Genomic DNA, 17,592 nt, shown 5'->3' on the forward strand with positions numbered 1-17,592 from the left:
ATTTCTATTCGTTAGCAGGAAAATAATCAAACTTTCCTATGAAGAACATCACCCATTTCTCTGTACCTCTGCAGCGATACGGCACTGCCAACGTCGTATCTTGGAATCATTCTGTTGCTTTACACTTCGCAAACGTAATTGAACGGTGTCTCGTTGTATAAACAAATCACATGTCGTTGCATAAACGAACACTACGACGCGTGGAGAATGTGGAGGAGTGTCGATCGACGAGCGAGGTGTCAGTTAAAATCGAGCATGATTTCTTTTTTCCGTTAGAAAAAAGACAGATTCCAAGTGGCTAAATATCGGCCGACTGACACGACGAATTTCGAAGAGATTCGAAGGAACTGGTAGAGCGATAACCCTGAAGCGATACAGAGAAGGTCGAATTCGAAGATGAACCACGAGAGAGCGAACGCAACTCTGTCCGAAGATCAGTAGTACTGGTTTCGACTGGTTAGACAATAAACGTTCGCGCTCTGACGTTAACGTGTTTACGCCTCGTGTAATTTCCATTTTTTTCGGAGGAAGATCAAGATAAAGAGTTATTTATTCGTACGATTTACTGGTACTCACTTGGCCAGCTCTTCGTCGTTCGCTTCTTCCTCGGTTTCGGAGCCGAGAGGACTTCCATTGGGCGTCGAACCGCTGTTGCTGAACGTTACGCTGCTGCTGTCGTCGCTGTCCGATCTCCTGAACTTTGACACGGTTTCCTACGAAAGTGTTTCATTGAAATTACGAAAAAGAAAGATCCAGAGTTACCGTACGTATTTAACGATCGTATGGATATTATTCGACGGAAGGTTGCTGTGAAATTTCACGTTTCGAGGAGGAACGGATAACGAGACCTATCGCACCGAGCGATGTTCCAGAACTACTCTTTCACGGAGGCGTAGAATGGAAGAACACGGTGAATGCACAGGTTGACGATGGCAAACATTACGTAATCAACGAGAAATCAGGCTTTTTCACGAACGAAATGCGCGAACGAAGCGGCAGTGATACTTTAACAACGATGCTCAGCTCCGTTGATCAAAGATTAGGATCTCTTCCAGAAATATTGAAATTGTAAACGTCGCTGAAAATCATCTAATAGTATTTCTACCACTAATAACAAGTGCAAATGGCAAGGAATTTAATATTCGAATGAATATTGCAGAGGGACGAACCTCTTCTTCACCGACATGGAACTTAGACAACAACGGTTTCGTTTCGTCCGTGGTTTTCGTGGAACGAAGGTTTACTTGCATATCGAAACTCTTATCAATATCACCAGCAGCACCGGATGGAATTCAATCCCCGCGAGTATAAATTTCGAGCCAGGGTGCAGTATGGTGCAACGGATTCGACTCTGCTTTTAGTTTCTAGTTTCTTCGCGTTCAATAAATACGTGTTAATAATTGCGACGAATCGAAGTAAAGGTTGCTCTCAATTTCCTTGTTAGACGCGTACTGTCAACGATTATCCGTGATCACGGATAGAATTCGCGAGGGGAGCGAATGTTTACGCGAAAGTTCGCAATTATTGAGGAAACCAGAGTCTCTCGTCGTTCCTTCTTCGAAGAATCTCTTATCTGTCTTGTATAAAATAGAAATTACATCCTTTTTCGAACTTACCTTTGGTCTGTCGATTCGAAGTGCCTCCATTTCGTCGAGATTCGTAGGCATCGAGATACTCGTTCTTCGTAACTGCGATCCACAGAGGCTCGTTTCCTTCGTTCCGTTCTTGATTTCCTTAATTTTCTTTGTCTCCGGAACAGGTACGCTTCCATTACGTTCCGCCACGTTCGAGGCGTCTGAAAATAGGTGATTTCATTCATCTCTTCCCCCGTTGCAAAGTGGCATTATCGAAAATTTACGGTACATCGTCAGCTGTTTCAACGTCACGTCAAATTTATTTCTCTAACCCTCGTACGATGCTCGAAGTTACGATACATTTATCGCAAGAAATGAATGAAATCTAAAGAAAACAACGTTGTTGAACGGCAGAGAAATGTGCGATTGTCTTACGCATAAAGGGGACGGGGACAAAGATGTCCTGGAAACGGTGACGCTCTTCAGGAAATGCCCGAAACCGTATCATCCCGGTAAAGATATAACCAGACCGTCGAGTTGCGACTTGATTTCAGATAAAAACGATTGGATTCCAATTGATTCGTCGCAATCCGATCTCGGATACACGATCTGCGATCAGATCAAGAGGCTATCGAGCTCGAGCAGCTACACCAGTTCCTCGAAAACGGTACCAGTTCTCATTAAATTCAAACATCTCTCAATAATTTAATCGCGAATTAAATAACATCGTTTAATGTTAGTACAAGTTCGTCAGCCCTCGAGAATGCGAGTGTTTTCGAGGAGAAGGCGAAGAGGAACCGTGCCGTGCTCCGGTGATCGCTTTCGAGCCGTGCGTCGAAGAGGAGGAAGTCGAGGAAGAACCGGACGTGGAGTGTACCCTGATGATCGTAAAACCGGAAGCGACGGTGTACAGAAAGCAAATCGAACGTCGTATATTCGAGGAAGGCTTCGAGATTCATCAAACGAGATGGCTGCAACTGACCCCGGAACAAGTGTCTGAATTTTATTCAGACAAGTACGGACAGTTGAACTTTGCGCACCTGGTCGCCTACATGGCTTCCGGTCCCATAATCGTACACGTTCTGGCGAAACGTCGAGCAGTGGAAGAATGGAGACTGCTGATGGGGCCGACAAAAGTGATTCTTCAAATTATTAAGACATCTTCTGTTAAGATCTTTCTAGTACATCTGTTGAACTCTTCAGGTTACCGAAGCTCGTTTGTACTATCCTGATAGCATAAGGGCTAAATATGGCAGGAGAGGCGCAGATTTTCAGAACGCTGTCCACGGGAGCAACTCTCGAGAAGAGGCTGAACGAGAAATTCACTTCTTCTTTCCCGAATGTACAAATCATGTATCACATCATCTCCTGTTTTATCTTTCGCTACATCATTCAATCCTTTGATTACAGTTATACTCGAGCCACTGCTGAGAAAGGAAGGAGCAGTCGATTACTTGTGGGAAACGCTCAACCCAGTCCTCGTGGAAGCTCTGGCCATGGTAAATGATTGATAAAGAAAATATTCAACGTTAATAACGAGATCTTCTAACGCAGTGTTGCAAAGTGAAGCCAGCAGACCCTGTTTTATGGCTCGCTAATTGGCTGATATCGAACAATCCTAACAAGCCAAAATTGTCACAGGACCTCGCGATCATTCCAACGTAAGGGCCAAGATCCTAAAGTTTGTTAATTTTCATGTCAATGCGCAAATTTTCCGTCGTCGATAAAACAAAATAATCGTCTTACCTACTGTGATCGTTTCTTCGCGATATTTGCATCGACGGCATAGCGTTCTTCTGCTTAATCTCCTTTGGGCGCAGCTGAGAACGGGGCTGTATCTTTGGGGAAGAATACGTGTCGCGTTAAAATATGACAAGAGCGATTTACACTCTTCTCGTTATTCGCATCCTCCTATTAAAATCTCGAAATGAAACTGCCCTCGATATCTTAGACGATTTAGAAGCGTTCTTGTACCTTGACGTCACCAAGTTTTGCACGACGTTCACCAATTCCTTCTCCTCGAAGGATCCTCCACGGTTAAGGGTATCCGGGTCTTCTGTTATCTTGTACCTTTTCTTCTCGATATCTTCCTCGTCGTCGATCCTCGTCTTCCTCCTCCTCGAATTACCGTTTTCAAAGTAATTCGCGCTTGGTATTTGGATCGTTTTCGTCGGGTACAAATGATTCTTCTCCTTCGCGTGATCTGTTTCGTCGTACGTTGATGCCCAAGTGGAACTCCTGTAAGAAAATATTAAAATATACAAAGAAATTTTTTTATAGAACAAATCAATGCGTTCATTCTACCTAGGCCGATCTTCGTTCTCGAAACGCACTCTGGCTGTGCCAGCACTGTGCTCGTGATCGAAATTATTACGCGCGACTTCCGGTGTCGCGGCGATTAATCCATTGCCATCCGAAATAGTCTGCTCGTTCCGGAGGGCACAGTTTCTTCTCGAGTTCTTTTCTTCCTTTCGATCTGCCTTTCTCCTCAACCTTTCTTCTACTTCCGGTGAACTGGATCGTATCTCGTTCGCTGACCTTCGAATCATTCGCGCAAACAGATTAATTATTCTATCAAGAGACTCGTATTCTTAATCTTTCTTTGTTCTAATCTCCTCCTTCCAAGTATTTCTCTCGAAAATTTCAATAAAGTACTAAAGAAGGAAAGTCTCCGTTGATCCCTACTGTATAATCGAACAAATGAATTTACCTGTTGGCACTTTGCCAAGGATCCAGCCAGGTAGCCTCGGAGGAGCTCGATTTAACGGTTCCAACGATGGACGAAGTATCCAACACGTTGCTGTAGGTCGGTTTGTACCAAGGTGACGGTATCCTGACGATTCTACCTGGATACAGAGTTTCCTTTACCGTGTTTCCGTTCGATTGCGATGGCAAGATCGACAATGAAACGCCTCGTCTCTCGGCCAAGCCGATCGGATCGACACTGGCTACTCTGACGTCCCAGGGATCGACGATGGAGAGCAATACTTTCTGTGCGAACAGAATAAAGATGGATAGAGTGTAAGAGGGGACACGGTCAGAGGAGTACGTCGCGGCAGTTGACTAGTTAAAGTTCATTAAAGTTACGCATCGTACGTTCAGTCGGGCTAAAGTGGAACAGGACAGACGATCTTGAGTCGGCTCCTTTTCCAATCCTTTTCCGGATACTTCCAGCCCTAAAGTACTTGCATCGTTGATCGGATACCTTTCCTTTATAATGTTTGGTAGCGAAACGATCTCGAACCTGATTCGATTGAAATCTGAGCTTATCCGAATTTTCAGGGATCAGCTGATGAATCATATCCAGCGAGAGTAATCGGGCTCTCGAAGTGGCTCGTTAAAAAGGAATCACATTATAGTATTTACAGATGATCGATCATTCGAAGTAGCATCGAGCAGACAGTTTGACGTGTGCAAAGCCATTCGAATTACGTAATGAAAGCTGATAATGTATCACGTGCACTATCGTATTCTTCTCGTTTTCTTTTTTTAACTCGAATCGATCGATTTCGATCTCCCGATGATACGATCATCGCGAATCCTAAGATCTCATCGCGCGAAGTGATTTCCACCAGGAAGTAGGGCATAATCGTATTTGAATGTTTGAACAAATAATCGAGGAAATACCGAAGCCGTGCGTAAAAAGATTAACGCGTTGCATTTATTTACTGCATCGGTGTATTTGCAAATTGTACACTCGATAGAAGTAGTTATTATCGAAGGGGCCGTATCTTGTTTACGCTCGGCGGAGCAACGAACAGAACTTCAAACAAGTGGAACAATAAAGCGATTAAAGAGACTCGTGCAACGAGACTATACGCCGGTTTAAATATCCCGATCAACAAACGAAATGTTTTCGTAGGTGACGGTTTGTTGGTACTGCTCGTTGATACAACGGTGATTATCTCCGAGACGGAGGACCGTCCTAATCGGATCGTATTTTATGGAAATAAATTGAATTATCTTTACGTAGGAGCACGTGAGTCAGTTCGTATACACTGGATCTCTTACAGACTTTACAAGAACGCGTTTGTTATCCTTCGAACGAGAATAGAAACTAACAATAAGTGGTCACTATTATTTGAACAATTGCTTTGTAGAGCGGGATTGTTGAAAAAACTCGCGGGCAAAAGAGCAACGTTGCGCTCGGAATTCGAAATTCAAGTAAAAATGAAAATTATCCACGATGAGATCACTTCTGTCGTCGATTCGTTTGCATAAGAAGACACGAGTTTTCCGTGAAATTAGGTTGAATAATTGTGAAAAGATGACTTTTGATCCCGATGAAGCGAACAGCTTTTAATCGTTTCTCACGGTGATTCGCGTTCGCTGTCTAATTGCCAAGATTTCGCTTTAATTTCATACTCGGTCTGCTCCAAAGTCGATTACAATTTACGTAATACAGTAATAATGTTTATCAAACGCCCGCTTGACTCTCGGTTTTTACGACACGCGATGTTTGCCGTCCACCAATTCGGCAAACGGAAAGAAATTATTAATATAAACCCGAAGAATTTTGTCAAATACGTCTTCGTCTCGTCGAAAATCCTCGCGTTTCTCCTTTTCTTCAGAGCCTCCGGTGTTTTTCGAATTTTCCTGCAAACTTCTCGGTTACAAGGAAACGGGATAACTGGAAAAATTAAGCAAATCCTTTGACGTCAGAGTATTTTACGATGATTAATGACAGAGAAAATTTAAATACCATTAATATTTCTATGAATTCCATCGAACGATATGTATTCGATTGATCCTGAAAATCCTAGGGCGAATAAAAATTAGAAATCTAGAAATACAATTCTGCTTATTTAGCAAGTGCTATTTTTAAGCGAATTGGAAAAATTTAAACGTAACTATGAAACGGTGTAAATCAATGCGTCAGTTGTTGAACGGTGTGAAAATTACGTAACATTTTAGCCTGTCCTGACGAGTACTTTTCATTGTACTTTTGTTACACTTGTCACAAAAATACCACAAAAATGAAAAAAAGTAAATTAACCGCGGAGCTTCTTCGACGCGAAGGCTCGCGATGAAAATTTCTTAAAAAAAAAAAAAGAATTCTCGAAAGAGGATCGAAAGAATTGCGAAAGTAAACGCACGACTTTCGCGGCGTTTGAACCCTCTTATCGCCTCGAACGTTTCTCACAGCTTTGGGAAAAAACCGATCAAGAATCGGTAGAATTTTTCTAGCGAATATAACGTTTCGAGAAAGGATTTACCCACCTTTTGACTGTCGGTCCTCTTCCGTTTCCTCTTGAATCTCTCCATAGCGTCCCGTGGATCGTTGGAGGCGTTGATTCCCAGCCGATTTCCTGGATCCCGATGAAATCCGTTCCGATCACACGGATCAGATTAACCGAGAGAGAACCTCCACCTTCGAAGACAGGTGGTTTTAGACTGATCTTCCGTTCCTTATATCGGCAACCACTTAGCGATATCTTCTGAGACCGCGTTCAATGTATCGGTAACGCGTTCGCACGCTCCCGCACGGGCACACATACACATACACCCATACACTGACAGATTTGCACGCCAATTCACTCGTACAACGACAACGGAGACCGCATACTTGTATACGTACTTACAAGATATGTCCCTCTTTCCGCCCACGGAGGCGAACGATATCGATAAATCCCGCGAGTGACCAAATCGGAGCGCGTGAGCAAGCGTGTTTGCCACGATGCCGATCGTCTACAAACGGATGCTATCAGTACGGTTCACGATCTTGAGGAAGAAGGTTCGTTTTCGTCCAAGAAGAATCTTCGAACCTCCTCCGATTCGCTTTCCATCTCGTCAGTTCTTCAAACGGGTCAGCAGGTTCGGGAGTACTCGAGATCGCTTCGAACATGTTTCGTAAATCGAAGAACAAAAAAAAAAAAAACATTACTCGTCCGGTGATACAGTTTCATTTGAATACATCGAAGCATATCGACGCGGATGACTCGTTATGTGTACAATGCGCAAAATCACGGGACAAATTTATTACATAAGCGACATTGTGTACCAAACGCGACACGAAATCTTGTAAAATAACAGGGAAGAAATAATACATCGCGCATCGACTGATTTGATAGTCTATCGAGTCGCGTGCATCGGTGCAGAAAGAAAAAAAATAGAAAAAAAGAAAAATGTTCTATTTTATCAGGCTTCGGATTCGGATAGAAAGAAACCGTTCTGCCATGTCCTCTGCATCTTTCTTTTATTTTCCCCGACTTTTTAATGATTCGAAAAAGAAATCGAACAATACCATTCGCTAATCCGGTATACCAGTTTTACAGGAAAAATCGTCAACTGATATTACAAGATAAATTGGAGCATTTGTTATTTACGGGCTACGATTATACATAATAGTTTTAATTAACGTCTAAAGGGAGAGGAGTTAACTTGTAATGATATGGTCTTACTGTAACAATAATTAAATTATACTATCTAAATTCGATCGACTTGTTAACGCGCCTAATTAATGAAGTAATTAATAATTAATCGAGCCTGTTCTCCTATGCGATCAAACAGTTTTCTTAGATTAAAATAAACGTAAACTCATCTTCTCTTTTCATAGAAAAAATACTATTGGACGACAATATAAATATTTGTGTATTAACGCATCGTTAAGAGTTAATCTCGATGGATCTTGAGCGCAATACAATTAGAAATCACAATATGATAGAATATAAATAAATACACGCGCGATAACAAATATCGATAAAATTTTCTTTCAGTATCGAACAAAAATTTTTCATTCTCTCGGAATGCACCCTTTGAAACACGTTATAAACTGGCGCATCAGAGCGACACAACTTGGACGTATTTTTTTTTTTTTTTTGTCTCTTATTAACTCGCTCTAATTAGTATCTTCTACTTAACGTAACAACGATAATAACTTCGCCAAAAAATATTACAATCCACTCGTACCTGTTCCGACAGACACTTGGCGTCGCATCAGGACTAATTATGTAATTACTTCATCGATTAATAGAATAATACCATCACAAAAAGTCGTGAAAATCTTACAGCCGTCTCTGCCAATCGATGCGACCTTCGGCTAGAATCTACTTACTATAATTTAATACTTGCTCGGTATTTCACGTGTTTAATCGCATGCCAAACTGAAAATTCCAAAGCCAGCCAAGCGTACGCCTGGATAATACACGCAGGCGGTATTAATTTTCTTCTGGTAACAAACGTATCGCTTAATTGATCGAAACCGATTCTGAAACTTATTGGCGAAGTTACGAATCGCGGTGTTCTACGTTCGAATAAAATATGCAATTTCTTGTAATGCAGATCCATACACGAAAAAAAAAAAAAAAGAAAAAGAAAAGAAAAGGTACCGAAGGTCCACCTTCATCGTTTGCCATCGTTCAGACTCAACGGGGTGCGAACAATTTCTTAATTTTTCTTCAACAATAATTTACAGATCGTTTTGCACTGTTCCCACGATAGAGAATCATTGATCAAACGAGAATTCATTGCATCCTATAGACGGAAAAATAATGAAAACTTCCGTGTCTTTTATAACATATTACGTATTTCTAATTTCGATTACGTATCGATTAGAATTTGGAAACTGGTAGTTCCCGACTTTACTTCTTCGTTTCGAGAATACTGTTGTATCATTTTTCGAATATGATCGAAGCTCTCATTATTTTTACAAATGTTCTACTAGTGTTACCGTTTTATCATAAACGTCATCGTTTTACACCTCTCCTTTGTCTTTTCGTTTACAATTCGGCCTCTGCTGCCCCCAAAAATCACGTTACGATTCATTCTGAATAAAGTTTAAAAACATTAACGATAGTTATACATCTATCTCTATAATTATTATCTGCCGAGGCTTCTCTTCTGTTTATTTTTCATGACCGAGCGAATCGTTCGGAACGAGCAACATCACAAAGACAATTGAGAAACTTAATTGAATTAAGAGGAAAGTAAACGCGAAGGGGATATAATAAATGCGGAAGAATCTCGTTCCAAAGAATTCGCTGTTCGACGAGCAGGCCAAGATAATTTTAAAAGTTGATCAGTGCTCCCACTGACATTAAAGACGTTAAAATTATTCATATATATATAATATAATATAATATAATATATATATTTCTGTTTTATTTTCTTATTATCAGCATTTTTCCCTTAATAGTGTCACTGAGTATTATTCTTATTCTCCGTTATGGCGTTCTAACTGGTGTTTTTCTCATTTTAACATTTTCATCTTAAGTCTTATAATTTGTAGGATTTTAACGCTCATCTCCTCGTTTCGTGTCCGTTAAATCCCATTATCCTAAGTGTTAATCCTTAAACGAGCGTTTACGAATGTTTACGAAGGTATTTCGTACCGATGCGGGATGATCAAAGTGTCTATTAAATTCAACAATTGGGGAGAGTAGCATCTCGACTAAGCACAGCTACCTTTCGCTTATTTCCTTTAAGTTGAATCGCGATTTCCGTCGCAACTCTCCCCGTAACACATTCACGATCGACGCGTTACCAGTCCGAGAATAATTAAATCTTCGCGTTTCTCTGTCTTTTTGTTACAGTAAAAATCTATAATTTTTTAAAGAAAGTAAGATAGTTCCGTTGATGCCACGATTCTTCGAAACGAAAACGAACGGGGCTGGTAAACGAACCGAGGAAACGCGTGTACAGGGTGCCGATGCGAAGGAAAAAATCAACGACTTAAACGATAATACTTCTTTCTTAAGTTTACTCACTCGTTCAGACTCAACGAATCGAAAATCTGCGATATCTATTAGGCTAAGGTAAAGAGGAACGTTCGCTCTTTTGTAACATCTTTTATGCATGCTAGACGCGACGAACGATAGGCCAAAAGATAGATTCATCTAGGCTGACGTTCAGCATGATGCAGCAACAATATCGTAATTCCTATAACGATGCAGTTACGCGTGTGTCTTTTCAATTAAACCGTTGTATTATCGATCAAAGATACGATGATACTCGCATTCAATATTGATGTTTACCATCGGATCATCTCGCGTATCTTTAAAAGACCAAAAAGTCTGTTAACTTTACAACGAGACGCACAGTTCATTCGCGTTAGTGTGCAACGCACACAGACACGTCTATTAATCAAGCCAAGAGTCTGATATGATTTAGAGCGGTGTCCTATTGATCCGTGTAATCGTGTTAAGAAAAACCAAAGGAGTAACGGTAATGAAAGAGTTTCGGTTACAAAAGATAAGTGAAAACTTTCGATGAAACGATATCCTTTCTATTATGCACCAAACACGTATTTTAACGTCGGACGTTACGTCATTCTCCTGGATCATCCAACTTCGCTTCCTCGGCTATTCGATCGAAACAATCCGACAGGAACGTGTACTGCGAATAGAACGTTAATCGTTCGAGTGTAAACAGCACGTCAAAATGTTTTAACTAAACTTCATCGATAATAGGAAAGAGAACATCAGAATTACGTAACGATATTTAAAACGTGTCCTCTAAACCGAAACATATCATTAACATTGATATCTACGGGACAAGTGTATTATACAGTAACGAGCGATAATAAATTCGATAGTTTTAAATTCAAAAAGGGAATGTTAACATTACGATAACCAGACGATAAAATTAGATACTTACGTATGGTGTGAAGACTTTAAGCCAACGCGGCGGACGGTTGTCCTGTCGCGTGTACTGGAAGCAAAACGCCATTCCCTCTTCGTCTACCTCCCACCGTGCGATGGTGTCCCATTGAAATTCAACCACCTGAGATTCCAAAGTACCGTCTTCTTTTGCCGCGTGCAATTTGAAAGCCCCGGCTCCCACGGCCGCGACAACGTGTCCTTCCTTTCTCGAATCGCACGCGCAATGAGGGAACACGATGTCGCCGTAACCGCTCAATTCTTTCGCCAGTTTTAGGTACTGTAGACAAGATGCAAAAATGGATAAGTAAATCGTTTCGCAAACGGTATACAAGAGTAGGGAGCTAAGAATTCGTTGCACCTCGTGTTTCCTCGAGGCATCTTGCAGAGCCTTCAGTTGGTAGAGTCGTTCACCGGCCGTGATGTGACCCCTGTTGACCTCGTCGACGGTCTGCCAGAAGATCCAGGTTAACGCTTGCTCTCCGAGCGGTCTATTTACATTGAAAAGCCACCTTCTTATTGCTAGACACGTTGCACTGGCGGTCGAGTAGTTCTGAATGTACAGAGTGTGAGGGTGCTCGTGAGGTTGCAACTTTCGTTCTGAAAAGGAAACAACGTTGGTACTTTAAAAATAGATGACGAGTCTAAAACGTAGGATTCTGAAAGGAGGGCCCAAAGGATAGAGTACCGAAATTGTACTCGACGATCTCGAATAGATAAAAGTATTTAGCCGTTTCCGCGTCTAGGCCGACTCTGCTGCAAACCGCATCGTACACATCCTTGACGGAAGCGGCTTTCGCGACGGTGACGGTGACCACCTCGCGATCCGGTAGCAGTACTTTCAAATCGACAGCCGGTCCTTGATCACCGTCCTCGTCCAGCCTGTCGGTCAGGAATTCTTGCATCGCGTCGCTTTCCGCGATCACCCGTACAGCGCAAACCTTCTCCAAATATTGTTCCAGTCCTCGTCTTCTCGCGTCGAGTTGTTGCTCGCTCAATCTACGGAAACGTAACGATTTTACCTTGTAAGCGCAAGTGTACTTATGTTAGTAATTTGAAAGTTGAACGCGTTATCGATCAATACGGATATCGTACTGGAATGGCCATTTTCCTGGAAGCTTGGGGAAGTTGAAACCAATAAACTCCTTCTTCAAAGCCATATGCAAGGCGGCGAATTCCCGATAACGTCGCGAACATAGGTGTCTGCCTGCCATGTGGACGTTGAAAACAACGTAACGCTCGTGTTTCCTCTCGCGGACATGATAGTCCGGCACGCTGATAGGGAGGGACCGCTTCTCGCTGTAGTCCACCGACGCGTAACTAGGAGAAAGTGCATCTCGTCGATATAAACGCATTCAGACGCGATAGGAGGAGAAAATTACTGCTTTCCTTACCTGAGATCTTCGAACGGCTCCAGCCTTTCCGCTTCCTGCGGCGTCACGGAGATCACGGTCAGTGTTAAAACATCGCCTCCAGATTTGATCAGGTCGACCACTTGTTTATGAGTCGCTCCCTCCACGTTCACGTTGTTTCTGCAATAGAAATCAAGCTTTTGTTATCTGGAAAGAAACACGGAGAAACACCTGCAGATTTTTCATTTACCCGCTGGTGATCGCTTTGAATCGCGAGTTGTTCAACTCGCGGCGATCGCGACTTTCCAACCACTCGCATTGAACCGCGGTCACGTAACACGTTAACATCTCGGGACTACGGTGATAACCCGTCGAACTGCAAAGTCCGATCGCGACTAGATCGAAAGAAAATATCGAAGGACTTCTCTTGTCCGGCTTAGGATCCTGCGGACTGGTTTCGACTTTCACGAGATCGCGTGAAAGAAAATCAAATAAAAAAAAAAAAAGGAGAGACGGATGGAAAACAAGCGAACAGCCTTGTACGAGCTTTGAATTCCGAACGAGTAAGAAGGAGTGTTATTGGCCGAGGAGCGGAGGCACGGCTCCGCTTGAATTCGCGTTCCACACTCGCCAGTAGCAACGCAACGCGCGTACTTTATACTTTTCCCTATCGCTCTTGCTATCCCCCTCGGCTCTATTTCATTATCTTTGATTTCACGACGAACCAGCTTGACCTAGATCAAACGAAACGTTTCTTAAAAAGATCTTTCCTCGCTGCATCGTCCTTTCGCCCCACGAAACAATTGCATTCCTTCTTATTTCCCTTAGAGACGAAACGTTGCCCGATATCGTCGTACACAATTTCCTTTCGAATCCAGGAAGAAAAGGAAACTTTCTCGCCTACCAATCTGGATATTTTTACCGCGATTCCCTATTTTTACTACGAACCCCTTCCGCAGGCTGGCCTCGTTGTCTATCGATGCAACGAGAAATCGTAGACCGTAATGAAATCAAGCGAAGGAAACAGCGGCAACTATTATTGATCGAAAGCAGAAATAGAATGACCGAAACGAAGTAGCTAATCAAGGAAACTTCGTGGAAAACGTCGATGAACTGCGATTTTACCAAATACCGCGACAATTACGAAAGCAGGAGAATGCATCTATGTATCTACTCCGAGATGCACATTACGAAAACAAACTGAACGCTTCGATCGAGAGATGATAATCAATTCGAAAACATATACGGGTGTCACGATAAGATTACCGTTCGATTTTATTATTTTATCAACGGTTTACTTCTTTTGCAACGCAGTCTGGTTAAGAAGCAATTCCGGTGCGTTTATCAACGATCAACCTTGTAGATTTTCACGCGTTCAAATTTATGCGGTGGTAATCGTTAAATTATCTGCTTTCTAAGGAGAAAGTTGAATCTTTGAATTCTCTCGACCTGCTCGTCTTTGGTCAATTATTTACGACCGATTTTATCTAGAAGGAGTCTCGATTTTCCACACGTATCCCTCGAAACGTTAGATCCTCCGTGGCTTAATCAGCAAAGTTGAGAAAGTAATTGAAGAGAAAGCTGAACGTGCAGATCGCAATAAGCTCGTTGAATGAACCTTAACGTTTCGTTCTTAAAAAAGACCGAAAATCGATTGGTACCAAAGGGAAAATAGCGCGACACTCTTATGCGTTTCTTTTTCAATATTTATCATCGAGTATTTTTACAAAAATCCTTCGGGAATTCCGAACGACAGATAAGAAGACGAGCAGTGGTAGGGTAGAAAAGAGGTCGCGTACGTTTGTCTGAATGGACGAGAGTATTTACATTTATCGATACTCTATCGACGCGTCGATCGATCGGGTGTCAGTGGCACTTAAACGAGAGGAGAATAATCAAGTTTCGCTATAAAATTTGTATCGCAACACCTTGATTATAAGAAACTCTCGATTATATCGTGTTCATTATGCTTTCCCCTGTTCCGCTCGAATCGGAAATTCTCGCTTGATTAAAACTGCACCTTCGATAAACGCCAGACGGCACAGAGAAAGTATTCTCCGTGAATTAATCGCAGGTTTAATTGAAAATTTTAGAGAAAATCTTCCAGATCTCTCGGTCGTTTCGAGCCGCGTAATCGCGTCCAGCGAAACGCGTTGTCGATAAAATACCAGTTTCGTTCTAATTTAATATGGTGCCCTTGGTGGCTGAAAAATCCATCAACTAGATCTACGTGTAACCACTTGTGCTAGAAGCCGCACAAGGGACAAACCTTTTAGAAACGTCGATGCTTCGCGTAGCTGGTGTACCGTAAATGAGAATAGATCTAAAGTTGTCTTTGTTTCAATTTCACCTAATTACGGTGACTCGTTGCGACAAGTGTCGAACGTACGAACACGTATACGTCGCGTTATTTCATTTATTCCGATGAAATTTTACGGAATATCAGCTCGATTAACGGATTATAAGCGAAATTTCTTGCTCGAACGCACGCGAGGGTAATTTAACTAGATTTACGGTATAAATTTCCTGGCAATTGAATTTCCCGATTATTCTAATTGCCACGGTTACTCGTCGCTGCGATAAGAAAAAAATTCTAGCCAACGCAAGAGTAATTAACGCCTGATTAGTTGGATGCGATCGCGGCAAGTACAGTGACCTGTTGGCAAGATAACGAATCGAGTAATTCCTCCAATTCTTTCGATCGAATCTTGGAGCCCATCGATACTTCCCAAATACCGTTTACATAACTCGATACGCGTTTCCGATTTCCTCGATATTGGCACGCGTTATTCCGAACGGTTGGCAAAGAAACCGATGGAAAATCTTCTGCCGCGATAAGTAACGAAAGCTCCAGTCACGCGAGTCGGCATTTTCACGACAGTGATTAAGTCCTCTCGTCTCGTGAATCGTTTTCTCACGTTTACCTTTCGACACGAGTAACATTAGCAAACCGAACGAGCCTACGGTACCGTTACGCTCGTCTTCTCTCTTTCGTACCGTTAATTACGGGACGGGTTAATTGAAAAAAAGCGTTAGAACAAAAATCAGGAATATTCGAAGAAAAATGTGGGCGCGACGTTCCATGAACAGATGCTACGATATCGTCTTAATTACTTTTCAATCTAAATTACACATAACGCATAATTGTCAGTCATTTTCGCGATGTAATCGCGTGGCTTACGCCAGCTGTTGCGTCTGTAATTATTTCACGGCGGCTCGCGTACTTCGGATAACTGTTACAAATCATGCCTCTTTGAATTAGAAATAAAGTATTATACAAATTGTAATTTCCTTTCTGTCTCTCTTACATTGTATTATCACAGGGCCATTGTATTTTGGGGGTTCGAGGCGAGCTCCGAAAAAGGGCCCCTTCATATATATGACATAAAAAAAGTAGCTCAAATAAAATTTATAAAATTAACATTAAAGCTTGTATAACTACATTACTCTCTTTGCATTCTTAGACGCAAAATCGTCTTATAAAGGGTGCTGGATCTTAGGGGGCCCTACGCGGCCGCCCAGGGTCGGCCCTGTATTCTCATTTATCGATTATCGACGCAAAGGATCACGGCGTGAATGGTTGGAAATTGCTCGACGAACGAAAATCAGCTTGACAGCTCAGATTTAATATCCGTAAACACGAACATCGCGACGTTTGATCAAGGGATCTCGTGAAGGAAAGATCGACAAGATGCAACGTTGTTTTTCAGTTTCACAAACACGACGGGAAAAGAATTGTTCGTACCGGAAGTGCGGTGTTTGAAACTCGACGGAACGTCATCTAAACTGCGATCTACTTGCGAATAGATTCTAGTACTTTTCCGTGTTTTCCTAAAAGAAATTATGAATCAATCTTTGTCATGACGAAATTGAATGAATATACGATAGCGCATTCGACGATCGGTCGGAAGCAGGAAAGTGCGCTCTGATACGAATGTTCGATAGTTTGATTTATCGCAAATCGAAATAGAGTTGTACGAATGGCGGAAAAAAGAAATAAATTCAAAGTGGTTACATGGAATGAAACGAAGAGATTGATAATGGTGTCAAAATTGCCGATGGGTTCCTCGAGGACGGACAGGTAGAAAGTAAACTGTGCCAAGAAACCGAACCGTTTCTTACACGTTAAACGGTATTATGCCTAACCGGCTGAATCGATTAAAACGAGCATCGCGCTATTGTAGTGATATCGATAAAGCTTATAGAGAAAAGTTACGGTAACGTCTTGATGTCGAATGGACACCGATAACTTTGACCACGCTAGCGCGTTAGATTTCGCAAACAAGGTAGAATAGATCCGTTGTATGCATCGTTATTACTCAACCTTCACCGCGACGCGAGATTTTCTCTAATGGAGTAGGAGTTCGGTACCCGTTTGACAGGTAAACGCACATTGGTCGAACGGTAAAGGAACGCGGACCAAGGATCGAGTTTCGATTTAAAAAAAAAAAGAGAAGAATGAAAACAGAAAGAAAAATGAGTACTTACACTTCGAGTATACGATCGCCTTTTCTTACACCGGCTTTCTCTGCAGCACCTCGGGGTAATACGGCGCTGACATGCTGAAGCGGCGCGTACAGTTCCCCGTTGATGCTTCTCAGTTGTCCACCCTCGCTGACCTGGCCGCGTACATTGAACCCAAAACCAGTCTCGGTTTTGTAAATGGTGACGCATCTCGGACCCTGTCCGATCGGATTCGTCTGGTTCACCGGATGCTGAGGTACGCGTCCGTTGTTGATCATCGTTACGCTCGTGTTTCTCGTTACGTCTTCGTTGGCGGTTGGCAAACGCTGCACCTCCGACTCGCAGTCCGCCATCTTACTTTCTGACCACCCATTGATGTTCCTTTTGTACGGCAATTCGCCGTAAGACTGCGCTTGTGTAGCACCGTTGCCAGATGCAGGCTTCATAATGAAGCCTTCGCTAACATTCCATACATTATGAAAAGTTATATACCTATAACTAAACGTTAGACTTCCGCTTCAATACCAACTACGTCGTATCAGTGACTACTCACTGCCTAGTATAAGAATGTAAAACACTTTGCACTTTGACGGTAACAGCAGATTG

At 42.3% G+C, this 17,592-nt stretch overlaps 3 protein-coding genes across 11 annotated transcripts in view; 1 reads left to right on the top strand and 2 right to left on the bottom strand.

The window, feature by feature from the left end:
• Window positions 1-8,725, bottom strand: part of LOC117604820 (sorting nexin 27) — an 11,435-nt gene extending 2,710 nt beyond the window's left edge. Inside the window, exons 1-7 of one of the 8 annotated variants that reach the window (XM_034325304.2) lie at window positions 6,795-8,725; window positions 4,285-4,565; window positions 3,879-4,112; window positions 3,549-3,812; window positions 3,321-3,412; window positions 1,617-1,795; window positions 577-713 (exon numbers count right to left, since the gene is read on the bottom strand). In XM_034325304.2, coding sequence (XP_034181195.2) covers window positions 577-713; window positions 1,617-1,795; window positions 3,321-3,412; window positions 3,549-3,812; window positions 3,879-4,112; window positions 4,285-4,565; window positions 6,795-6,839 — 1,232 coding nt within the window. In that variant the 5' untranslated portion in view covers window positions 6,840-8,725. Of the gene's footprint in view, window positions 1-66; window positions 298-576; window positions 714-1,169; window positions 1,311-1,616; window positions 1,796-3,320; window positions 3,494-3,548; window positions 3,813-3,878; window positions 4,113-4,284; window positions 4,566-6,794 lie in introns of those variants that run through there. The other 7 variants (XM_034325305.2, XM_034325306.2, XM_034325307.2 and 4 more) reach the window with 7 other exon arrangements.
• Window positions 1,794-8,897, top strand: LOC117604828 (nucleoside diphosphate kinase homolog 5). The gene is made up of 5 exons (XM_034325329.2): window positions 1,794-2,241; window positions 2,315-2,710; window positions 2,778-2,916; window positions 2,985-3,073; window positions 3,129-8,897. Exons 1-5 carry the CDS (start codon window positions 1,993-1,995, stop codon window positions 3,237-3,239), a joined length of 984 nt encoding a protein of 327 aa, XP_034181220.1. The 5' UTR covers window positions 1,794-1,992; the 3' UTR covers window positions 3,240-8,897.
• Snx27 (sorting nexin 27) lies at window positions 8,867-17,468 on the bottom strand. Of its 2 annotated transcripts, none has more exons than XM_076688496.1 (7): window positions 17,011-17,468; window positions 12,565-12,702; window positions 12,266-12,490; window positions 11,859-12,169; window positions 11,532-11,770; window positions 11,169-11,450; window positions 8,867-10,907 (listed from the first exon to the last, which is right to left on the bottom strand). In XM_076688496.1, the coding sequence occupies exons 1-7, from the start codon at window positions 17,430-17,432 to the stop codon at window positions 10,839-10,841; spliced, it is 1,686 nt and encodes a 561-aa protein (XP_076544611.1). In that variant the 5' UTR covers window positions 17,433-17,468; the 3' UTR covers window positions 8,867-10,838. The 2 variants fall into 2 exon arrangements, with proteins under 2 accessions (XP_076544611.1, XP_076544612.1); XM_076688497.1 differs by lacking the exon at window positions 17,011-17,468 and adding an exon at window positions 12,773-13,488.
• Between the last annotated feature and the right edge of the window lie 124 nt (window positions 17,469-17,592).

Source organism: Osmia lignaria, chromosome 5 (assembly GCF_051020975.1).
Source record: "Osmia lignaria lignaria isolate PbOS001 chromosome 5, iyOsmLign1, whole genome shotgun sequence".
NCBI lineage: Eukaryota > Metazoa > Arthropoda > Insecta > Hymenoptera > Megachilidae > Osmia > Osmia lignaria.

Bases quoted from the DNA above. Each gene is read 5' to 3' on its own strand.
- LOC117604828 (XM_034325329.2), top strand. From the start codon at position 1,993: ATGTGCGATTGTCTTACGCATAAAGGGGACGGGGACAAAGATGTCCTG. The intron at 2,242-2,314 runs GTACCAGTTCTC...GTTTAATGTTAG, and splicing joins ACACCAGTTCCTCGAAAACG to TACAAGTTCGTCAGCCCTCG. The intron at 2,711-2,777 runs GTGATTCTTCAA...TGAACTCTTCAG, and splicing joins TGCTGATGGGGCCGACAAAA to GTTACCGAAGCTCGTTTGTA.
- Snx27 (XM_076688496.1), bottom strand. From the start codon at position 17,432: ATGAAGCCTGCATCTGGCAACGGTGCTACACAAGCGCAGTCTTACGGC. The intron at 12,491-12,564 runs GTAAGGAAAGCA...ACTTTCTCCTAG, and splicing joins GAGCCGTTCGAAGATCTCAG to TTACGCGTCGGTGGACTACA. The intron at 10,908-11,168 runs GTAAGTATCTAA...TTCTATTCGCAG, and splicing joins TTAAAGTCTTCACACCATAC to TACACGTTCCTGTCGGATTG.